The sequence below is a fragment of the Bison bison genome, unplaced genomic scaffold, assembly GCF_000754665.1.
Source record: "Bison bison bison isolate TAMUID 2011002044 unplaced genomic scaffold, Bison_UMD1.0 scf7180017864317, whole genome shotgun sequence".
Lineage (NCBI taxonomy): Eukaryota > Metazoa > Chordata > Mammalia > Artiodactyla > Bovidae > Bison > Bison bison.
The window spans coordinates 2,421,388-2,446,880 of record NW_011494889.1 but is presented as its reverse complement, the minus strand read 5'-3'; the positions used below and the strand labels follow the sequence as shown (position 1 = coordinate 2,446,880).

At 38.7% G+C, this 25,493-nt stretch overlaps 1 protein-coding gene across 2 annotated transcripts; it reads right to left on the bottom strand.

The window, feature by feature from the left end:
- Positions 1-11,174: 11,174 nt before the first annotated feature.
- CNIH4 (cornichon family AMPA receptor auxiliary protein 4) lies at positions 11,175-25,152 on the bottom strand. Of its 2 annotated transcripts, none has more exons than XM_010852848.1 (5): positions 25,003-25,152; positions 21,558-21,626; positions 16,449-16,561; positions 14,310-14,450; positions 11,175-11,372 (listed from the first exon to the last, which is right to left on the bottom strand). In XM_010852848.1, exons 1-5 carry the CDS (start codon positions 25,069-25,071, stop codon positions 11,345-11,347), a joined length of 420 nt encoding a protein of 139 aa, XP_010851150.1. In that variant the 5' UTR covers positions 25,072-25,152; the 3' UTR covers positions 11,175-11,344. The 2 variants fall into 2 exon arrangements, with proteins under 2 accessions (XP_010851150.1, XP_010851151.1); XM_010852849.1 differs by lacking the exon at positions 25,003-25,152 and adding an exon at positions 19,423-19,598.
- Between the last annotated feature and the right edge of the window lie 341 nt (positions 25,153-25,493).

The window sequence follows — 25,493 nt, the reverse complement described above, 5'->3', positions numbered from 1 at the left end:
GTTGGATTTGGGGTTCCTAAAATGGGTGTGTGGGTGGTGAATTAAGAATAGGGAATTAGCTGGGAGGGAAGACGCCCTCAGTTTTTATTTCTGTATTTTATTAGTGTTCATGCTAGCTACACTTCTGTTACTGGCCAGGTAAATGTTCTATTTAACCAGGTAAGTAGTTTAAACAGAGGAAATTGTGTTTGCAAATGCCCCTACTAATTGGCCCATTTTAGTGGGTGGGAGAACAAAAAGGGATTACCTAACTTTTAACTAAAATAACTTGTCAAAATGTTATGAATCTGAAATCACCCTAGCAGTAATTTGGTGATTTTTATTATTAGGAGTGTTGTCCCTGTAGAGTGGCGTTCCATGACATTAATAGAAAACCCTTTTTCCCCACCCCTCCCCATCTTGAAATTCTCTTTTTTAGGTTCCTGCACACAAGAACTGACCCTAACACCTCTGCTCACACTGGTAAATATATCTTAACATCTCTTGAAAGGGAAATATCCATATCAGTTTCTTTCACAGCAGAAGAATGACTACTTTTGAATGGGGAGGAAAGAAGACATTTTTCTTAATATCCTTTTTGTCCCATATCTAAAATGTTTATCTTGATTTTGTTTTACTTTCTCATTTAAATTTTAGCAACGTTTTTGGGGTTGTTCCCGAAAACATTACTTCCATTTCAAAAACCATACCTGATTTAATATAAACTGCTAATTTTAAGAGAAGAGGTGAATTTGCATTTACACTTAGACACTTTCTAAAAACAGGGTGAACTTAATTGAAAATTTCCAGTGTTGTTAAGCTATTGTTATAGTAGCTGCCCTATAGTTGCAAAAACAAAACCCATCACATCCTTTATCTGCTTAATCCAGATAGCCTGGATTTAATGAAACTAATAATATAAAAATGTGTGTGTGTGTGTTGTATCTGTATGAAAGAGAGAGAGTACTTAATAAGTCCTAGAAGCAGCTGTTCTGGGTTCTTAGCAATTTTACTGAAAGTCTCGTGCACATGTGAAGTGCCCTCTCTGAATTAAGGTTTGGTTAATATTGGTATATTTTTATAAGACTGAAATTGTGTCCCCATCTTTAACTTAAAACCTTTTCATCATCAGGGTCAATGTGCTAAAACTGAATCGGAACATTTTTAGGCACAGGTGGAAAAAATTTTATTGGCTCCTTGAAAATGTGTGTGTGTGGCGAGGGGAATAGATCCACAAAAGCATGTGTGTATTTATAAACCAAGCTGTAGAGATCAAGAAGAGAACTTAAGTGTTGATCTCAAGATTTCCTAAATTGTCAAGATTTACATGGCATTGTGGTGGAACTAGTTAACACTTAGAGCTTTTGGTATGTAATAATTATTTGCTATGGACTGATTAAATGTTTCAAAGGATTGTGTTCTTAAATTTGGGGGGGTTGTTTTTTGTTTTTAACTGCCTCTCAGATTATATTTAGTAGTTTAAATTTTTTTGCTTTATTATTTCATTAAAGCGTAAAAAACTTCAGGTCTCTGGTATATTTATTTTCATTTGTTCTACTAATTATTTACAAAACACCCTTTGTTAACTTTTATTTTATAAATGTGTAGTATATTAAATGTCTTTAAATTTTTGTTCAACTGAAATATGTTAACTTTGATTTGCTTTCCTGGGTTTTTTTTTTAAAAATACACCTTTTCCATGTCAGTGCATAGCACTTAACCAATTGTTTGTACTCCCTTTTAATTCAATAAACAGAATGAATAATTAAGTAATTGTAGCTGTGTTAAATCAAATAGCCACTAATCTGAGTGTTTAAATAGTACTTTTTACCTAGAACAATCAGTTTGCTGAATTTGACATCCATAGATTCACCTGGAGTTTAAGTGTCTAACAAAGCCCTCTTAGCCAGTTATCTTTTTAAAGAGCTATTGTATGTAACTATGGATTAATTTAGAAAATCTACAGGAACATTTGCATTTTAAAGGAATCATATGCCATATGTTCAAAAATGTTGTTCAGTCACCCAGTCGTGTCCGACTCTCTGCACCCCATGGACTCCAGTGCGCCAGACCTCCCTGTCACTCATCATCTCCTGAAGTTTGTCCAAGCTCATGTCCATTGCATCAGTGATACCAACCAGCTAACTCATCCTCTGATGCCCTCTTCTCCTTCTGCTCTCAATCTTTCCCAGCATCAGGGACTTTTCCAATAATTCGGCTGTTCACAGCAGATAACCAAAATATTGGAGCTTCCGCTTGCATCAGTCCTTCCAGTGAGTATTCAGGGTTGATTTTCCTTAAGATTGAATGGTTTGATCTCCTTGCTGTCCAAGGGACATTGAGGATTCTTCTCTAGCACCACACTTAAAAGGTATCAATTCTTTGGCAATCTGCCTTGACCTGGGTTCGATCCCTGGGTTGGGAAGATCCCCTGGAAAAGGGAAAGGCTGCCCACTCCAGTATTCTGGCCTGGAGAATTCCATGGACTGTATATAATCCATGGGGTCACAGAGTTGGACACGACTGAGCGACTTTGACTTCATTTCACTTCTTTACAGTCCAGCTCTTGCAGTGAGGGTAACAAATAGATTCAAGAGATTAGATCAAGTTTACCTGAAGAACTACGGGCGGAGGTCCATAATATTATACAGGAGGCAGCGAATAAAACCATCCCAAAGGAAAAAGCAAGAAGGCAAAGTGGTTATCTGAGGAGGCTTTACAAAGAGCTGAACAAAGAAGAGACGCAAAAACAAGGGAAAAAGGGAAAGGTATATCCAACTAAACACAGATTTCCAAAGAACAGCACAGAGACAGGAAGGCCTTCTTCAATGAACAGTGTCTAAAACTAGAAGAAAACAACAGAAAGGGGTAGAGATCTCTTCAGGAAAATTGGGAGATACCAAAGGAACATTTCACTCAAAGAGGGGCACAATAAAGGACAGAAATGGTGGAGACCTAGTGGATGCTGAAGAGCTGGAAAGAACACACAGAAGAACTGTACCAAAAAGATCTTCATGAACTGGATTGCTACGATGGTGTGGTCAGTCACACAGTCAGACATTTTGTGCAGCGAAGTCAAGTGGGCCTTAGGAAGCACTGCTGTTAATAAAGCTAGTGGATGCGATGGAGTCCCTAAAGGATGATGCCATCAAGGTGTTGCATTCAATATGTCCACAAATCTGGAAGACCCAGCAGTAGCCACAGGACTGGAAGAGTTTAAAGACACTCCTTGAACAAATGGCACAAGGCAAATAAGGTCTACAGTTCAGTTAACAGTACTGGATTGATATTTACTGCTTTTGAAAATGGTTCAGTGGCTTATATACAACGTTAGCATTTAGGGGAAGCTGAGTGAAGGGTATATGAGAACTCTTCACACCATTTTTGCAAAGTTTTTAAAAAATGGAACATGGTTGGAGAACGGTAGCCTATTAAGTATTAAATCAAGTGAATGGGAGACTTACACAGTTTGTTCACATTAAAGATTTAAACTGCTCTGAGTTAGCACTGATGGCGCGCTGTGAGACTGTTCAGTTTCCCTTCATATTCAACAAAGGAGAGAGGGGAACAAGCATGGCTGTGGGGAGTCTTACATCCACAAATGACAGACAAAGCATTACGGGCAAAGAGTCAAAAGTCAACAACTTCCCCTGGCAAAGTTGTCATTAGCAAACGAGAGAACTAGTTTAGCTGCATTTTGGGATCTTCACCAAACCAACTTTTGGACAAACTCTTTAAGAGCGAATATAATCTAATTTTTATACTACTTATATATTAAAAGTCCAATGTTTTTTTTTAAAAAAAAAATACTACTACATCTGAAATTATGCAGTTAGGCAGTGGAAATGCTGACAAGGGGTGAAAATACATTTCCAATTTGAAATTAAAATTTATTTCGTAACAGATATATAGTTCTTTAAAGATCTCCTTGGAGAACACGTTCAATATATACAAACCTATGCAGTACACTTGTATTTATGAAAATGAAAACAAAGTGCCCATCAGTGAATTACTACAGAAGTAGGCTTTATGATTTTTACTGCTAAGAACGATGTTCTGCACAGTAGAAGGAAGTTCAAATGTGGAAAATCTGTATTTAGCAGGCAGTGAGTGGAGAGTCAGCTTAGGATAGCAGACCCACTGGTGAGGCAGAGAGAGTAGTGCGTCCACACGCTGCTCCCCTCTTCAAAGGTATGGTTGCCACTTGCTCTGATCAACAGGCAAGAGGAACTTTTTCTACTTGAGTCTTTAAATATACAGCTACACTTGGTGGATTTAGCTTAGTCAGATTATTCCTCTTTTATTTTTTTTTATTTATATATATTTTTATCTCTCTTTAAAGCTTCATGCCAGATCCCAGCAGGTATAGAAAACTTCCCAACCTTAATAAATCTGACAGTAGAGTTGTATTTTAAAAACACAATTCTCTTCCACTTAAGCAAGAGAAAAGTTGGTCTTTAGTTACATCATTTCATGACTTGACATTTTTTCCAGAAAGACTTAAACCTGTAAACATTCAACAAAATCACCCCGTCATCCTGTCAACTCAGGCTCATGCTGAGTCATATTTGGCTCTTTTGCAACTCCATGGACTGCAAGCCCACCAGGTTCCTCTGTCCATGGGATTTCCTGAGCAAGAATACTCGAGTAGTCAATCAGTACTTCCAACAATTCTAGGGGACTACCACTGGTTTTACGGCAGTGGGCTCTTCTCCCTCAAACTTGATGAGTGTGCTTACCATGAGCATTTCCTTTTCTGATGTGAAGATTAGTGGCTTCTTTGGTCACTGTATTAAATGGATGTAATGAGTCCAAGCCTTTTTTCTTTTATAGCCTCAGGGAAAACATCTTATTTAAGATATAATTAGCCATGGTGATAGACTATCTACAATTCAAATAAATACATTAATGTTCTTCATGTAAGTCCTGTGCGGCTTCCTTTTTAATATAATACTAAAATGCAGCTACATATTGAATTGAGAATTGTGTACCAAATAGTTTCCAAATACTAACCTTCCCACATCCCCCAAATGGAAAAATACCAGTCTGCAGCCTGTGAATTCAGAAAAGGGGTCTTGATTTTATTATCAATGAAAAATTTGTTCTAAAAGTTCTTTCACGCTATGTTTAAACATGAAGACCTTTTCAGTAAGATTTTGTTTCCTTGTCCAGAAAGAACTGATTGATAAATCAACTGGTTTGGTTTTAATTTCCTTTTCCTTTGTATAGTTTCTCCTAATGTTTGTGTATATAATTGGGAGTGCTTATTGGATACCAGGTACTTTATATACATTATTTAAAGTTCTATCTCTGTAAGCAAGTATTGCTCACTTTTTTTTCAGTGATAAACTCAGGCTTAAGAAACTAATACAGTTAATAGGCGGTAGCATTGGGATTTGCAAACTCATTTTGATTCCAAAGCCTGTGGTTTTAACTCCTAAATCCAGGTGCACGTGGGACTCACCTGAAGGCGTTTTTAACTTTTAGATTTCTAAGCCATCTTCAGATCATGAGTCAGATTTGGTAACACACGAGGTAACTTGTCAGCTGGCACTTACTGGTGGTTTTTGAAAACTGGGACTGTGCTACATTACTTTAGCAGTGAGACCAAGAATTAAAAGTAGGAGCAAGAATGGTATTGACAGGGGCCAACCACAGCACTTAAGCTTCCCTGGTAGCTCATCCACCTGCAATGCAGGAGACCCCCTCAGCTCCTGGGTTGCAGAAGGGAACAGCTACCCACTCCAGTAGAATTGCCTGGAGAATTCCATAGACTATAGATAGAGTCCATGGGGTTGCAAAGAGTCAGACAATGGCTCAACCACAAAGCTATACACTAGTTGGTTAAGTAACACGATTACAGAACAGGTATTCCTTTGGGCTAATGTATTTGGTGCTTACTTTAGGCCAGTCACTGTGGATGAGCCACTCATTTCATTCTCATTTCATTCTTATTCTCAAGGTAGCCTCATGGGGCAAATACTAATTTCCATTTTACAAATGAGGGAAGTAGGTTTAAATAACCGGTATGAAGGAACTGGGATTCAAAGCCAGGTGCCCCTGAGCTTATGCTTTTAGCCACTATGTCATACAAACCTTACTTGGTCTGTAGATGGCCACTTAACCCTGGATTAAAAATTGACTTAAAACTTGTCAAAGATAGGCAACATTTAAGGGCACACTTGACTGATTCTAATTAACTGTGTAGTTCATAGAAGAATATGACACCTTTGAAATTCTAGATATTTCTCCATATAATAAAACAGGCTCATGAAGTTTTATAGAAGAAAACCTCCACAGTAAATATGAATATCTCAATTACTTTATAAAGTAGTGGTTAGAAGTAGTGGTTTTGGAATCACCAGACTTGAATACAAATCCTGTAACTTGCATGTCGCTTTAGGCAAGTACTTAAGTTAGTTCCCTTACCTAACTTAGAAAGGATCTAACAGTATCTTATCAGACAGCATTGTGATGGGTGAGAATGTACACAGTAAAATCACAAACTTTTTTTTTAAGAGTTTATGGCAGAGGATGCAGTCAGCAAAAGCCAGAATACTACAAGTTCTACACAACAAATGACTTGATTGCTATGTCAAATGAAACCATTTCTTCAATAAATTGCAAAGGAAAAAACAGGGAATTTAGTAGATTAAGAGTCTTAAAAGAGACTACTCAAGTGAATGTACAGATCTTTGGTGGATCCTGATGTGAACAAATTGTAAAACTTGAGCCAGTGGGGCAAATCAGAGCACCAATTGGCTATTTAGTACTAAGTAGTTACCAATTTATGTATGATATTGGGACTGTGTGTGTGTTTTAAGAACCTTATCTTATAGAAATATTACATATGTAATGTGTAGTACTGGCTTCAAAATAGGTGAGGGAGGGAAGGTAGTAGGTTGTGGATAAAACAAGAATGCCCTTATGTTTGATTACTGTAGCTGGTAAAATAGAAAATTACCAATTAACATGGACTAGTCCTACTACTGTCTTCCCCAAAGTTAGTATTTTATATAGACTTACACCAGAAGACTAGCCTTGCCCTGCAGGTCTCTTAGAGATTAGATGCAGTGGCAGCCAAACTTGCTTTTAATTGGGCTGTTGAGTTCAACCCTCACCTGGTTTGCATCCAGTCTGTGAAACAGGCTGCTGATCAGATCAAATGATAAGATCAGACTCTAGAACTTGATTTCCTGTTATATCCTCTCCTTCAGAGTTATCCATTTGAATGAACTGAGCTGTGAAAACACATGAAGGATGCAAGCTCCTTCCTTGTTCAAGTGCCAGTCTCTTACCTAAGAGTATATGGTACTTAAAATATCATATTTAAGATTAACTATGTCCCCTGGGTCAGTAACAAAGTGGGGACTGATAAACACAGCGTGTTTAAAAGTGAACCAAGAACACAAGAGATGGCTGGAGAGGATGATGTAGTAGGGTGTAGCTTGGCACCTTCCTAGTCCTCTCAACCTCTATACACAAGGTGCTCTGCTGGAGAACAGCAAATTCAGTTTTTGTTAAGCTGACTCACTTTTTGACTAGGCACTAATGTTGAATGGGAACTAATACAGATGAAACCAAGATTGCTCCGTAAATGGAAGCAGCAAACCAAATACACAGCAGGGAAGCCACAGTCAAACCTCTGAACTCTGAGCTAGCTGATCTGGACTGCCCACCCACTTACTCTTCCTCACCCAGCTTCAGAGGGAAGCAATTGAAAGCAAAAACAGCTTTTATCAAAGAATTTATTCTGAAGAGAATTTGAGCTCAGTACCAACTTAGTGATCAATCCCTTTAACATCTATGTCCTAAAGGTAATTATTACTGTGGTTACTGAAGTTCACAATGCTAACCCCTAAGGCTTTGAATGCCCCTCAGTCCTCAGACTATATTTAGAGCAAAACAGTTTGGCTACTCTCTTAGAATTTTCATGGTAAATATGGCTTAAAACCAAAAGGCTTCACTGACAAGTTCTCACAAAGGCATAACAGCCCATTCTCTGAATGGCCTTATTCACTGTAGTGTCACTACACCAAGAATATCTCAAGCTTTGTTACACTACATTGCAAAATGGTAAATCTGGCCTAAAGTACATACATTCAGGTGGCACCAATCTAGATAATAAGCATAGAATTTCAGATTTCCTCTGTCTTGCTGCCTGTTCCATATATTAGAACAATTTTACTTACATTTGAGAATAATTATACCTAGTACATAATAACTCTTACCACAATTACTGACAAAATATTACTTGTGAGTAAAGTTCACAAGTCTCAAGTGCACCAAATACAGCTGTTTCCTTTCCTAACCTAGCATGTCTTAGAACATTCCATAATGTGACTGCCTCGAAAACAGACGGTAGACTTTGATTATGTTGCTCCATTACTTCTGACTTCTCTGACGTAAAGGACATCAGTTAAGACTTCAAGCTGAAACAGCAATAGAACAACACAATCAGATTTACTTTTTTTTTTTCCTATTAGTATCATCTTTAATTTGCACATGAGGAAACTTGAGGCTTGAGAAGGTTAATAACTTTAACTGGAAGATGCAGGGCTTGAAAATCTGAACCCAGAACTGTCTACTTCCTAAGTCCATCCCCCTTCTTCTATGTCAGATTTATTCATTCATTCAACAATCATTTATTGTTTCTGTGTGCAAGGCACTGTATTAGGTGCCAGGAGCAACAGGAAGAAGATACAAACATGAATAAGAATATACTCTGCCCTCCAGGAGTGTACAGTCTAGTAGGAGAGATGAATTGCATACAAATGACCATAATACCAGATAGAAAGTGGTGAGAGCACAGGAGAAAAAGTTCCATTGGGGAGCTTTCTTATCTCTCAAAGTTCAGGTGTGGGGAAGCAGATTTGGACAGTATTACTCCTTTGTCATCTGTGTGGCATGAAAAGGTGGCTGTCAGGCTTTGAAAAACCAAGCTGTACCTTAGATCTTTCTTCTTCAGCTCTCTTAGCTGAGAGTCCCATGATCAGTAAGGGCACCTGCTACCACTGAAGGGAGGGAAGGAAAAGGATAGAACACACAGATAAAAGTATTTTGCACCCAGGAGCACGCCATTGCAGCCTTCACTGGCTGGGCGCTGGGTACTGTCTTCACAGACAGGGAAGAGGAATGACAGGAGAGAGAGAACACTAACCTAACCATCAGGATTCCAGATGCAGTCCCCGGGGCTCTGCTCTCTACCGCTAAGATGAACTTAGACCAAAGGATTTCTAAAGGCCTCTGCAACTCTCCAGTCACATAAAAGCATAGAAAAGTAATCTTTAGCATCTTAACCACAGCTCTTTAAAGTCACTGCTCTTTTCCTCTTTTCATCATTTGTAGAAGAGCCCCTAAAACAAAGAACTAGAGTCACTCCCTTTCCTGGCTTTGATACAGACAAGCAATAGAAGAAAGGTGGTTTTGCTTTTAACCACAGTTAATGTTTCAGAAGTAAAGAGCTCCTGTCTTGCTGTAAACGAGGCAACTTTCTGATCTGCTCAGCCTCTGCTCTGTGCCCGACGACATGCAAACTGACAGCCAGATGCTCTCAACTACATGGAGTTTCTATTTTGGTTACTGGGAATACTTGATATATTCAATACCTTGTAATAAACTATAATGGAATAAAATAAAAATGGAATCACTGCTATAGATATGAAACTAACAACATTGTGAATATTGGCATTTTTTAAAAAAGAATATTTGAGAAGGTAAAACATTTTGTTCAACAGTCCTCCACTACCTTTGAGCTTCCTGAAGTAGCTTATTTATCTCTCAGTTCTAAAATTTTCCAACACCTTCACTGCTTTAAAAGCTTGAGCAGAACATTTAGAGGCACTGGAAGTTAGGGATACAGCCAGTTAAGTGACAGTTTTTTTTAAACAGGAAGGTGCCTAAGAAAGAAAAGGTAAGAGGGATGCAAACAAACTAACTTCTGTGTTACAGCTCCTTGGCTCTTTGCCTGGAAGAAATACAAGATAACCCCAAGGAGCAAATTCTGAGACTTGCAGACCAAAAGAACCAAGTTTACTTTGCTACCATTCACCCTTCCTTTCACGTGTGGACAGGGCATACCACCATCCTCAAAATGTGGGTCTGTCCATAAAGAGAGTTTTGCTTAGTGGCTCTCTGGCTTCTGCCAAGCCTAGTCCAAGGCTGGAAAGACATGCAACATTTGATATTTGGTGACCATACAACTTATCTGGCTAACCAATTCTGCCTCCACAGACTGAAGAATCTCTTTGGACTCTGTTGTAAAACACAGCTATGTTTCGCCTAAATACCAGCGCCTAAGAGACATTAAAACACAAAGAACTGAGAATAAAATGCGAGGTTCACTTCACCTGGCAAACAGAACCTAAGAAGTTAACTTCTCTCAACAACTGCAAGAATTGACAAATACTCCAAGGAACCGAGTTTGGTTAGATATTGCTATGTCATGACATGGACAAAGTGGTCAGTGCAGCAGGACAGAAGTATCAGTCAGGCACCAAGCAGACTGGCGACAGGATCAATTTCACTGACATTGAATGACCAGCTACTCCTGCATCTAACCTGATGAGCATCTTCTACCAAATCACCTCTCCAAACCCATTAAAAGACATATCAGAGAGATCAAATATAATTAGATCAATTAGAATACAAAACCAAGATCCAGCAAGAGCCAGTGAGAGTGTATGTGTTCGAGGGTGATTGTGGAGGCAGTGGCTTTTAAATGAAAGCTCTTGATAAAATTTGTTTTGGCTTATTTTCCTTTCTATAGGCAGGAATTACATTGTACCTGTAATGGCTTATAAGGCTTCACAAATTCAGCAAAGAAATATATATTTTTTTGAAATGTCATTTTTAACATTCTTATGAAAAGATATTTGGCTTACAGTCCCATAAATCTGTAAACCATGTGAAATATAGGAAGCTGCCACAATATAGGCAAAAGGGTAGTTTAGTTTCTTTCCTCCTTTGCCCAGACTAACAACAATATGGTTTTGCACTCTTGACCTGAAGAGCCACCTTGCTTATCTATTACACTTTCCGTTTACAGCATGTCCTTTACTCTTTGGCATGCAAGGCTGGAATGAGTCCTCTTCCTGCATACAAATAACTGTCTTCTATATACAGATGATGAAACACACCTTCACATGGTGGGGGTTCAGGCTAAAGTTGAGAACCAGAAAGCTACAAAAACTCAATTCATGTTTTTTAAATACTTTATATGGTAAAAATACAGCAAAAATATTTTTTGTTCAAAGAGGAAAAAATATACTGCTATGGTCACGGTTCTAAGGATGATTTAAGTAGTCTCTGGCTCCTCAACTGTGCACTGTAGTGTAGGCTGACTTCAACCACGGCTGCTCCAGCTTCAGTCATTTATCAAAGCTAAAATCATACTGTGGAGAGAAGAAAGTCATGTTACTAACGTTTCCTTAGGAATGTTCCTACAGAGTCTGTTCTGTACAGACCTGCAGCCCTAAGGCTCACCAGGTGACACTCATTTGGGCAAAAAGCAATACCTAAAGGGAAGAAGATCTATTTTGGGGCACCAAGAGGCTCTTATGTTTCAAGAAAGAAGGAAGGAAAGAAAGAAACCTGGGGTAGAGGCGAGGGTGGGGAGTATAACCTAAAACCAACGTTGGACTATAGTTGAGGAAAAACAGGCTATATCCAGGGAACAAACTTCAATTCTCTATGGAGGTCTCTGCACATGTTGTTCCTACTCCTGGAACCCCTCCTCTCACACCCTACATTACTCTCAGGCTTCATGACCCCCAGCTTTGGCACCTCCTCTGAGAAGCCGGCCTCTCAGCCCCCAGCAGTGGCCAGGCCTCCTTCCAGAGCTCTATCGCCTCTACATGCCTCAGCTCCTGTCCACTTTCATTTTCCAGGTGACACCCACATACTGCCATCAGCAGGGTCCCAACTCCGACACAGGGATTCTGTGCTGCTCCTTTGTATCAAATGCAGTGTCTGACATGTGGTGATCACTCAATAAATACTCCATTAAAACCATCACATTTAACAAGAGTAACAAGACTATCATTTTTAACAGGAATCACCCTTGCTCTGAGATCAAATGACTAAAAAACACAGAAATACCCTTACATTACTACTGCTAAAAGTGATTAGTTGTCCAAATTTAACAAAACTAAGAGTAAGCACTGCATAGCACAAATTAATGGTAATAACTAATATTTTTTAATGTGTTTTTTAGAGTTTACTAGAGATCAGCAAAAACCAAAGTGCTTTATATGCATTATCTCATTTAATCTGTATCATAATCCCACGAGGCAGATACTATTATTATCTCATTTTCAGATGAAGAAACTGAGGCACAGAGAGGGTAAGAAACTTGCCCTGGGTCACACCATGAGGAAGTAGTAGCTTCCACCAGATTAGTACCCAACAAACTCCAAAGGCATAGATTCCACCAATCTCTATAGAAGATGGGCATTTTTTCCCTTTAATTCTATCTAACAAACCCCAAGTGTCCACAAGGTGCCCTGGTGCAACGCACCATGCAAGTGGTGGCAGGTGATCCAGAAGGAGCAGCATAAATCCCTACATTAGAAATTGGTGATTCAGAATTATACACACTTTTTAAAGACAACAACCAAAAGCTAAGAGAAAATTACTCTTCCATCCTGAATCCCTGGGCTACAGGGAAATGCCAAGGAATAAGGCAATAGCACCATGGCTAAAAATGATAAGAAGGGAAGGGGAAAGGAAGGGGAAAGAAAGAAAAAGGACGCATTCACTGAAGAATGCAGCTCCTCAGTCAAACCAGTTTTATAGGTTGCCTATCTTTTATTTCATTGCCTATCTTTTATTTCATTATTTCATTTCATTCATCCCTAATCCTGTTTACACCCGGAAGTGTAACTATACTGGCTGTGCCCCTAGATGTCTCCAGAAGCTCATGTTATCAAGACTCAGGAGGCATCCACTCTAGTTTACTCTCCAAAAACATAAAACCTGGAGGGGAGAGGAGGATGAAGAAAGGATAACCACCTTGCTTTTTGCCTCTGACAAACAGAAGGGAACATATATGATGGTAATGATACCTTCATATGGTTTGACTTTAAAAGTAATAAAAATGAGAATAGATGTATCATTGTATTCTTAGTATTAAACTTCTTTGCTCTTTATGCTTTATGCTAGGATCTTTGCATCTTTAATGCTAGGATTAAAAATTAAACACATGAGCAATAAGTTAGAGTATGAGAACCAGAAACTGATACTACTGTGCTTTTTTGGTCCTATTTTTTAAAATATAGGAAAGCAAATAAAATAGTAAAAAGGAAACCATCTGAACTCTAATTTCAACCTAATTTATGCTAGTGGGTGGAATCAGCACAGCAAAAGAATTTTAGGAAGCCTGCTTTTTCAGGCAGAGGCTAAAATGGCTCTGACTTCTAAGCTATTTCAGAAAATAGCAATTTTTAGAAATTCTTATCTATGTACAATTTCTAATTATTAGGACTCTTTTGAGTGACAGGAGTTTAATTCAGTACAAGTTTTTTCCCACTAGTCTTATGCCCATGTGAAAATTAAAATTTACCTCAGGAAAACAAATATGATATAATTATGCTTGGATACAAAAGTTAAGCCTTGACTTCTAGCCTCTTAAAGGCTTAACCAAATCATACACACGCATGACAATTTTTTTTTCTATTCTTTGGTCTATCCTATGGATCTATAATGGGTAAGGAAAGAAGTGGCATATTATCTCTAAAACTTTAGGTAATAAATTTAATTTTAAAACAGGATAGCATAAGGCTTGCAGTGTCTGACAGCTAATCCTTCATATTAATTCTTACTTCCAATCTAACTGGAAGACTGATGCTATCTTACCAGAACAGACCACTTGCATCTTGGAGAGAAGGCCATCACATCTAAATTCCCGAACACCAAGAAAGATCAGCCCAGTATGGATAAAAGTTGTTGAGAACTGCTGTCAGTGGTCTGACTCCCAGAAGACCCATGAGTGGGAAAGTCTCTGGGAGTACATTTAGAAATGCTTAAAACAGGCAGTAAGACCTCATAACTGGACACTAGGGCAGGGAAAGAAGAGCAAAGACAGTTTTAAGCCTGTGGACAGCCTCCACAGCTAAGGAGTAACTAATAACATGGAGTAACTCTACTGCAGGTCAGACAGAATGCTGATTCAATGACATGACATATAAAAAAAATCTACCTAAGTCACAAGAAACTCACATAACTCCCAAAAGTTTTGCAATGTCCAAATAAAATCTCACAGAATAGTAATATCTCACCCATCAAAAGCAGGCATGGCATCCGGGGAAATGCCAAGAGGACTGTAAACTCACCTGTAGAGATACATGAAGAAACAGAGCAGGTGGAAGCCAAGTTTGATCATGGCTTCTTTCATGTGTGACTTCAGCTGCCCTCGGTTGTGTATTTCTGTTGGATCAAATACTCCCATGTTACCACTTGGCACCATAATGTACCTGATAAATTAAAGGACGTACATACATTAGAAAGAAAATCAAACCATCAGCATATACACTGAAAAATAAGTAACCAGTAATAATCAAACTTTAAAAATGAATCAGTCATATTCAGACCATATACTGACAGGGTATTATAATGATATCACAGGTCATGACTTAAGTTTTCCTTTGAAAGATACAATACTATTAATTTTTGGTATAATTTCTGCTCTCTGAAACAAATCCACTAATATTCTAGAGAAGGATATTTTATGTACTAAGACCCTTTTACTCACTTTTTGTAGAAAACTACTGAATCAGTAATATCTATAGCCATCTTCCTTGAGACAAGTGAAAGGAGCTGCAAAGACCAAACCAACTTGATCAAGTTCTTAGCAACTTCTTCATCTACAAAGTTCTAAATTAATTAATGCAATTCCCTTCACCTTCACAACGTGTTTATAAGAAGAGTAGTGTCAAACATTATTCCCATTTCACAGATGACACTAAAGAGAGATTCTACATCCAGAATGTATGCTAAGCCACTTCAGTCATGACCAACTCTTTGTGACCCTATGGACTAGCCCACCAGGCTCCTCTATCCATGGGATTCTCCAGGTAAGAATACTACAGTGGGTTGCCATTTCCTATTCCAGGGAATCTTTCTGACCCAGGGATAGAACCCACATCTCTTACATCTCCTGCACAGGCAGATTCTTTACCACTAATGCAACCTGGGAAACCCAGAATAGAACACTCATATTTGATGCTCCTGCTGATCAATAGATGTGTCTCAATCTGCAAGGTAAATAAACAATACTTACCATAAAAGACCAATTTCAAGAAGACATAATTATTTAGAATAAATGCTACTGTGGTAAAATAAAACTCTTCTTCAGTGAAGACTATAAATGGATAGTTCAGACACAAACGCAGTACCTAACATTACATGACTCAAAAAAAGATTAAATTAAAATATAAATTTTATTTAGATTTAATTTACATCTAAATATTAAATTAAATACTGTTTTGACAAATAAGAACTGTACTTTTTATAGTGATGGAGGTATGACCACAGTGGGGGGAGGAGAATAGGGCTACAAAGTCGGTACAGAAGATAAAGGCCATGGAAAGCATACACCTAGTCCCCAAACCAGACCAATTCAATTCAGTGTTCCCACAGACCCAGACTCAAAACATCTTGAAGACACTGCATTTAACATACTGTGTAGTCTATGGGGCTCCTGATAACATATAACACTTCATATTTATGGAATACTGCTATGTACACAGTATTACAAATGATAATCTTCCTCAATGATTCCTTTTACAAGTAAGAAAACTGGGTAATTTTGAGAGCATCAGTGAGTTTAAGCATCTGAGCTTCAGCATTCACACTGTACCATCTGCACAACATGCATGTCCTAACCTAGTACCGTTCATGACCTCTTCCTTCTCTCATGTCCAAGCCTTTTCTAGTCCAACCTTGGGTTTCTCACCATTAGGTTTCTCAATTATGGCTTCTGAGAAATGCAAATGGCTCTCTGAGGTCCACAAATCTTAAATTCTCCCTCAAATCCTAGTAGCCCAAATGAATATCTGGATAACATTTTTACATTATTTAGCATGCAAGATTTAAAATGAAATTTTCTTCAGAGCATTTCGTGTACACTATAATTAAAAACTGCAGATATAAATAATAAAGACCTTATATTCTCAGGTTTTTCATTATTCATAAAGAAAAAAGGTAGATAAGGAAAAAACAACTCACAAGTCTTTAGACATTGCAACATTAAATATTTTTTTAACTTACACATGTAAATTTGTGTTTTTACTACAAGACTGAGCCATGCAAATTGCTACTTGCCCAATATACCAAAGTGAATAAAAATGTATGCTGATTTAATGACGTGTTCTGCTCTCATTTATGAGTAGCATATGTTTTATTGGAGAAAAGAAACCTGTCAAATCTTAAATTTTTTTCTCTAAACAAAACAATAAACAGAACGTACTCACCGATATATATTCCAGGCAGCAACAGGCAAGTTGAGAAGGAAGATGAACCAGTGCAATGAGATGAGCATTAGTACAGTGACAAGAGTATGGCCAACCAATTCTGGAATCACCCACTGCAAGGGAAGAACATAGTTATCACATCTCATGCTGTGTTCTTCCTAAATGTACATGTTGCTGCTGCTGCTGCTAAGGCGCTTCAGTCGTGTCCGACTCTGTGCGACCCCATAGACGGCAGCCCACCAGGCTCCTCCGTCCATGGGATTTTCCAGGCAAGAGTACTGGAGTGGGGTGCCATTGCCTTCTCCGAATGTACATGTTACTTGAAGCTAAATCAAAGGAGTACATCTTCCAAGCTAGTATTTCAAGATTATTTTTAGACTCAGATGTCCCAGATTTGCATACTGCTATCACTGCTTACCTCTTGCAAATATATCAGGACACAGCTTAAAAATAATGCACTTAAACTTTAATTACATTTTATCCTAAGCATAGGTTCAGATTCATTCACTAAGCAGGTATGAATGACAACTAGAGAAAAAACAGAATATTATTTACTCTCTTTTCCAATATCTGTGCTAAAATCTCTAATTTGGGATGGTTTATATCCACATTCATGCTGCCTTTCAAGTCAGAGTATCTATCTATACATTTCCAAGCTCCAGAACCCTGGGGAAAATAATCTCACATTTACCAAAAAAAAAAAAGTACTTTAACAGCTTACAATATCAGTTCAAAGTTGAACAAATATGATAAAGGACCAGGATAAAAGAATCCCAGACTATTGCTTCTATAGCACCCAATGCCCTTATCCATGCTCTTTATTGTGTAATATTCTAGTTCTCATGTATCAAGAGCTACTGTGGCAGGCTGTCAATTCACCAATAGTCTTCCCCTCCTATGAGTAGAAAATCTTTCTTCTTTTGTTTTTTTTTTAAAGACTTTTCTTTTCATGGAAGTTAACACCTAGTATTTATGCAGCCAGAAACTGGCACTCCCAACTTGCAGAAAGGAGGAAAATAAAGCTCAAGAGAGATGAGGTAACTTGCCCAAGGTCACACAGATACACAGTGGCAGGCACTGATGTAACAGAGGCTCAGGCTCACTGGCCCCAGGTCTCCGGCATTTAGATTTCAGATGCATTTGGGGGTGGGGGTTGGGGGCCCACTGCTGGGAGGGTTGTGGATCTTAGTTGTACAACCAGGGATTAAACTCTCACCTTCGCAGTGAAAAGTGCAGAGTCCTAACCACTGGACCACCAGGGAATTTATTCCCTCAGATAGTATTTTTTGGCTACTTTTTTTTTTTTTTTTTAAATAAACAAGAAGGGATTTTCTGGGCCTTAAACCTAATTTGCAATCAACAAGGAAATTTAATATGTAAATTATTTTTAAAGTGTAACCAATTTAACATAATGCTATAATGGCAACCAACTCCAGTGTTCTTACCTGGAGAATTCCATGGACAGAAGAGCCTGGAGAACTACAGTCCATGGGTCTCAAAGAGTGGAACAAGACTGAGCTACTAACACATACACACAGTATGTGTAACCTGCAAAGTCAAACAAACCTGGAGCAAAACCCATGCTCTATCCTATTAGCTGTGCAACCTTAAGAAGCTACCTACCCTCTCTAAATCATGATTTCCTCATCTGTAAAATGGAGATAATAATACTTACACCTCAAGAGGTTGTTATTGAGAATTAGACCAAATAACATACATAAGCCACATGCAAAGCAAGCACTCAATAAATGTTAGCTGATGGTACTATTCCTCCCCTCTATGTTATCAGACCCACGCAGCAGTAGCTTTCAAACTGAACTTCTTACTATGGGCTGCACTTTGTTTTACATAAACACAAACCTAAAACAAAAGTTTCAGGAAGTGACACTTGACCTTATTATACTGGTATATTGGTTTACTGACTTTCAGCCAAGTCCTGTGTTCCCTTCCCTCATTAACAATGTGTTCTTCCCCTAACTTGTTCTCAGAATGCTAGCTCAAGGTTTGTTATCACCCAGGCAAGAGTTTGGAGGATCCTTCTCTGGAGTGCCTTAATGGCACAATAGAAAACACCTAAAAAAACTGCCATTTCAGGTACCCCCAAAAAAGGCAGAAACCAATCACCCTCAGTGAAGTCCACCTATCAGTCAATAGCCTGGACCACCCAATGAGCTTCCAATGAGTATTTTAGCATTTTATGATAAAGTATGACCAGAAAGCCACATATCAGAAACTGAGGAAAGCCCTCAGTATGAAATAAGGGGGAAAAAGAAAGAGAAAGGAACTTGGAAAAAACAGATATAATGTAGGAAGTAGAAGGAAATTTCAAAAACTACTATAATCAATATCCCAGAGAGATAGAGAGTCAAGTATGAACCAAGAGAACAAAAAGCTCTTAGAAATTAAAAGTTCAACATAAACTGTATACATACTAGAAAATTCAGAAGATAAAACAGCAAATCTTACAAGAAGGTAGAAAAAAAACTACAGGGACAAGAATAAGAAAAAAGAATTGGCAGATCAACCCAGCAGAAAAACATCCAGCAAATCCAAGTTGCTGAAAGAAAAGAGAGAAAATAGAGAGGGACGACATTATCAGAGAAAGAAGAAAATTTACCAGACTGAAGGAGCCTCTCAGAAGCCTGCAAAATTCCCAAACACTGAGGATTACCATAAATAAATAAATAAAAAACAACAAGGGTAAAGAAAAGATTCTAAAGCTTCTGGAAAGGATGGAGGTGGGGGTGGGGGGAAAGGGGAGAGAAAGATCCCATCCAAAGGACAAGAAATCAAAATGCACCAGATTTCCCAACTTCATCAACACTGGAATTTAAAAGACATTGATCAAGCAAACTCTGAAAAAAAAGAAGTCTTTTCTAACCTAGAATTCTATACTCAGAGAAACTGTCAATCAAGGGAAACGATTAGACATTTTCAAACATGCAAGGTCTCAAAAAATTTAATTCCCATGTACCGAATCTCAAGAAGCTACTCCAGCAAAATGAGGTAGTAAGCCAAGAGAAAAGAAGACATGATTTCCAAGAATCGGGAGATCCAACCAGGAGTCCCAAGATGGAAGCTGTGAAAAGGTCTAAGAGCAACTGCTCCAGACTATAGCAAGAGGATGGAGGTCTTGAGGAGAAATGTCACCTGGAAAAAAACAACTGATAGGTTATTTTATGTTTGAGCCATGTAGAAAATAGTACTGAAAGACTTTAAAGATGTTATCTGAAAAGACAAGCTATCCAAAAAAAAAAAAAAAAATTAGAAAGAAAAATATGATCACTGTCTGCCATAAGGCTCAGCAATAAAAAACATAATAGTACATCATGATATAAACATTAAATATGAACTTACCTGCAAACAAAAATAGAAAAACAGGAGTGATGTTTAGAAGTTGGTACCTAAGAACAAAATCTACCATATTGACTCAGAAGTCGATAGATAATGTGTAAAATTGATAAATCAAGAAGTAGTGGGAGTTCCCTGGCAGCCTAGTGGTTAGGATTCTGGGCTTTCACTGCCTGGGTTCAGTTCCTGGTAGGGGAAGTGAGATTCTGCAACCCATGCAGTAGAGTAAAAAAAAAAAAGAAAGAAAGAAATAGCATTGTATGCACATAGAGAAATATGAATGTAAATATCAGAAAAAAATTAACAGTTCAAGTGTTGAAATCAGTTGCCCCTCAAAGGCAAAACAGATATGATTTTAAAGGGTCAGGAAGGGTCTGCTGTTTTCACTGTGAGCTTTCTAATACTCTAACTTTAGTTGTGTGCAAGTATAACTTTCACAAAAACAAACATTAAAAAAAAAAAACTACTTCAAATTGAAGGACTTACTGTCTCAATAGAAGAACACAGGTAATCTTTTCTTTGTATTTAAATTTTTATTTTTGTAAAAGAAAGCCCACAAAATATCCACTGAAAATACTGAGTAAGCAAGAAATATGAAACACACATACACATATACATATATGAGATGGATTTATCTCTCAGTAAAAAATTATTCTTCTAAAGATGAGAAGGCCTATTCAACCATACTTCAATTTTTTAAAAAGGGGGAAGACCCTGCCTGGCACACAGGAGGACTTTACTTTTTTTTAATTAATTAATTTAAATTTAAATTCTAAAAAAATTAAAAATAAAGATGAGGAGGACTGAAACTAATCAATGTTATATTTCAATTATATCTTGAGGAAAAACAAGAACTCTGAAAGCATACCAGATAAACAATCTTTTATTTAAATCTATCATTGTATTAAACCATATTCTGGAAAGTTGGAAGGAAAGAAGGAAGGGAAGGACAGGAGAGGAGGAATATAGTTTGCCAGAAATTGTAACTTTTCAAGTATAACTCTATTTCCCTCATGGGTCAGAGAAACTAAGTAGGCTGAAGATGTGAAAAGACCCAAGAGAATTTTTAGGTCAAGCCAAAACGTGTTTCTCAATATTGTATTTTTTTTCAGCACTGTATTTTTATATACAATAAAAGTATTTTATTGAATATATAAATATTTTATGAAGTTTTTCTTTGGCCGCACTGCACAGCACAGTTTTAACCACTGGACCGCCAGGGAAATCCCCTTTACATGAACTTTTATACCCAAAAAACTTTTGCCTACTCATCTCATAAAATGAATCAGGACCAACTGGTTTCCTCATACTTAGAGAAGCTGGAAAATTCAAAGTTTTATTGCCAATATAAAATTTTGATTATATACTAAAGATAAAACAGTCTGAAAACAAATCAACTAATTCAATTTCTCATCCAGCCACAAAAAGGTCATCTTTCATTTAAAAAAAGATAGACTGAGCTCTTTCCCATGAGTAGGAAGGAGAGGGTTTCCACACAGAAGGCAAAAACAATTACCTGATAATGAACCTTTACTAGTCTGAGTAATGGACAAAGGGACAAGGAAAAAGAGTAAAGAAACAAAATTTCAAGTTAAGTTAAGTATGCTTTCATGATCTAAAAATATTCCAAAGCACAGGAGCTCCACCAACATCTCGGTGTATACCAAAGACACACATGCTGACTATATATAATAATCTCTAGCACAGAAAATGGAGAACTGTCTTCAAGGTCAAAAAACGAGGAAAGACATGTCTTACCTTGTTTAATTTTGAGCAACATGATCTAGCATTAATGTAATCACATTCTAAATCAGACAATGTAATTATCTGACGATCAAGATAAGGAATTATTAGGTTTCTTTTATAATAACTATGTAAGTTTCAGAAAGCAACCCCAGTTGCAAGGCAGATTTGGATTTGACTTGAAAAGATTAAGTTCTTTCCTTAAAGCTCATTTATTAGACACCTAAATTTTCTCATTTATGTTCTTTCAACAAGTTATTTTTCACAAAATAATCCTCTTATTATGTGCAATTCTAATGTGATCCATATCAGAACATTCCACCAGGATTCCTCAAGTGTCGAACAGTGGCTACAAGAAATGGAAAATATGACCCATATAAACAGTTTAAATGTTATAAACCTTAATTCCCAACAGTAGAAAAAGTGTTTATTTCTGATATATCCATAAAATATCTGAAAACTAAGATATGAAAAAAATAGGACACAAAACTATAAATTCAGCATGGTCGTAAGTCAGCAGTGTTTATGCTTTGAAAGTTGGATTACAGATAGTTTGTTTTCCCAGTACTTTTCCCTATCACCAAACTTTCCACAGTAAACATATATTACACTGGACTTACAGAAAAAATGGGTCTTAACACAAAATATAGACACACAAATAAAAATCTGAGGGACAGAAAGACAAAAAAGGAAAAGTCTTCCATTGAATGTGTATTTACTTTAAAATGCTCCCACAGCCTCCTCACAACAGTTGGGAGAAAAATGAGAAAGAAATCGCAAAATGTTGAAAAATCACTGAAATAACAGAAACATGGGATCTATTACACGACTTTTATGTTTGAAAGTGTCCAATAAAATAGGTACAAAGAAATGCTCTCAAGTAAATTCTACACATTTCCATATAGATAGTCCCCCCTATTACCTCAACACAGCTAAAATCAGAATCATCACTTTCTCCCCAAACTGTTTCACCTCCAATCTGTTTTATTTCTCTCAATGACGTAAGCATTATTTGTCCAGGCTCAAAATATGGAAAGCTGTTTCTGGACTGTTTCATTATCTCAGAATCAACTGCTACCAGGTTCTGTCAATCATTTCTTTATAATGCCACTCACATTAATCCCTCCTTTCACCTGCCCACAATTAGCCCACAATTAGCACCCCACTCAGATCCAAATGAACCTGTTCTCCAGTGGTTTCTTACCTTCCAGTCTTTCCTGTTTCCAACCTACTCTGCAGACTTATCTTCATAACACACCACCTTGTTTACGTCAAAAAATTGTCAATGGCTCACTATTGCCTAGAGGATAAAAGTGAAAGCCTTTCTCCTTAACTGTCAAACCCTCCCAAACTGAATCTAATCCAGCCTTTCCAAACCCGACCTTCGGCTGCCACCAAAATTCAACCTTTTGCTCCAGTTGGCCTATTCCTCCATCACCCAGAAATGCCATGAACACATCTGTCTCTGCACCTTTGCTCTCGACTGTCTAATTTTGAATATCCACCCCTTTCCTTCTCTGCATGTTTTCTTCTAGGTTCAAAGTCCAGGAAAACTCTCATTCCTACAAAATGTATACTCTGGTGATTTTCTACCTCTCGGCTCTACTGTTAAGCTTGTACAACTATTCAAAAATACAATATGCTGAATTTCATCAAAACACATCCTGAATATACCTTAATGTTTAAGTCTAAAACTCCACCTAATATGTTTCTATATACATAAATTTGTGTAAGCCAAGGCTTTTTTTTTTTTTTGGTTATGCTGCCTGGCTTGCAGGATCAGGGCTAGAACCCAAGTCCCCAGCAGTGAGAGCACTAAGTTCTAACCACTGAACTGCCAGGGAATTCCCTAGACAAGGTTATTTTAAATTATTAAGACTAGTTTTCCAAACTGCAAAAAAAGAAATCCAAGTTTCATTTCTCTGAACTTAAGCTCCAGTTTCTTATGCCACGGGAGAGGTAGATCACCAAAAACTTACTAAGGGATGCTGCACTTTCAAGTTCCCCAAGCCTAATAAAAAGTCAGGGTTCTCCTCATCAGAAACCATCAGTTAAAGCAAAAACTGCTGTTCAGTGAGAGGTGAGGCGGGAAGGCAGAGCAACATTTACTAAGCATTGGCTATCGGGCACGCATTGTGCTGCTAGATGCCTAGCACACCTCTACCGTGCACACATCCATCTATCTAGAAAGTAAACATTTCCCATTAAAAAAAACAACAACTGAGGCTTAGAGAGGTGAAACAATGTGCATAGCAAATAACTAGCTAAGCAAGGAGTCTTGATTCCAAGTTTTGTCTCATCCCACTTTGACAGGTTGCCAGTCCATAATAAATTATAAAGCCACACTGAAAAATACTCTGTACAACTGTCCTAATGCCAGAATGCTCTGGCAAACAGTTTAATTCTGCCAGAAAGAGACGCATATAATTTCCAAGGGGAAAAAATAAAATGAAGAGTTTCTCATGCTTTTTCTTAGTTTACATTTAATTACTTAAAATTTGATTGTGCATTACATCACTGGGTGACAACTAAGACTAGAAGCTTCCTCAAGAGCAAAGTGGTAGCCCTACACGCTTTCTAGAGTTCAACGACCATTTATTAGCCTGGAAAATACAGTTTGAATACTATAGCGCGAACGGCTATACAAAATACGGAAGTTTTAAACACGCACCGACAGAGAAAACTTAAAGTTGAGAAACGAGGAGAATTAAATCACGTGTGTAGATACTGAAATTTACAGATATGCAACCAACAAGGGCAAAGAAATAATCAGCTGTAGCTGGTTTTTTAAAACAAACCGTTCCCAGCACTCCCTACAAAACCGCATCGTGAAAGAAACACTTCACTCGCTTTTGAAATGAGTCAACTTGGGGATGTGAAAGGTTCCCTACAAGTTCTAAAACCCGCGAGAACAAAGGGGCAGGCAGCGGGGGAGTTGCCCAAAGAATGACAAGAGGCGCCAAATCGTCTCCGCCTAGCTCAGCGCGGGACCGTCCACGAGAGACCGCCCCCGGGACGTGGGCCCTCGCTCTCCGGACCCCGGACATCAGGCGAAGGGCCCGGGCACAGGGCAGCTGCAAGACAAACCGTGATCCTTCTCTCTCGAGGGCCAAAAAAGAAGTAAACCGCGACTCTCTCCCCCGAGGGCCATAAGGAAAAGCCAAGTGCCAGTGCTGGCGCATGGCAGAGCGGGTCTGGGCGTCGCGGGGAGCAGAAGCGGCGGGCAGGCCGGGCCCGGGCGCTTCGAGAGTAAGGCCCGCTCGGACCCCCCAGGTGAGGGGCGGAGGTGGGCCACCGAGCTCGCCTCCAGCAGTGCCAGCACCCAGGGTACCCGCGCCCGACGCCGGCCACCTCCCTCGTTCCCTCGACCCTGCCCTGGCCCCTACACGGGCCCAACCCCAGCCCGGTCCCTCGGACGGAGGGCCCCAGGCCGGCCTCCGCCCGTCTCAGGCAAGGATACGAAGTACACCGAAAGGAAGATGAGCGCGCAACAGTCCAGGAGAGAGAAGACAAACACCACCGCCTCCATCCTCCTCCGCCGCCGCCGCCGCAGCCACCGCTGCCGCGCCGCTTCTTCCGTCAAACCGGCTCAAGAGACCCGACCAGCCCCGCCCCGCCCCGCCTCCGGATAGTCTTTGCCCTGGCTTGTCGGGTCGTGTAGTCCGCTCCGCGAGTCCGCGGCATGCCGGGAGTTGTAGTCCATTTAAAAAAACTTTACCTCCCTAAGTCTGATGCATGCTGGGAAATGTGATTCAGAAGTACGAATACCTATCAAAACGGTGGACCAAGTCTCTGTCCTAAATCTGATTATTTCCAGAGATGTGACGAGCAATTAGTCAACAAGTGTTTACTGATCGCTTGTAATCTTCTGGATATCCAGTAGAACTTCTTTGCCATGTGCTAAATTCTTTAGATTCTGCACTGGACCCACAGGACCCCCTCACTTGGGAA

Coding starts and splice junctions, on each gene's coding strand:
- CNIH4 (XM_010852848.1), bottom strand. CDS start 25,071: ATGGAGGCGGTGGTGTTTGTCTTCTCTCTCCTGGACTGTTGCGCGCTC. Junction 16,562..21,557: donor GTTGCTCAAAATTAAACAAG/GTAAGACATGTC, acceptor CTTCCCTTGCAG/TGGGTGATTCCAGAATTGGT. Junction 11,373..14,309: donor TTCTTCATGTATCTCTACAG/GTGAGTTTACAG, acceptor TTCTCTCCACAG/TATGATTTTAGCTTTGATAA.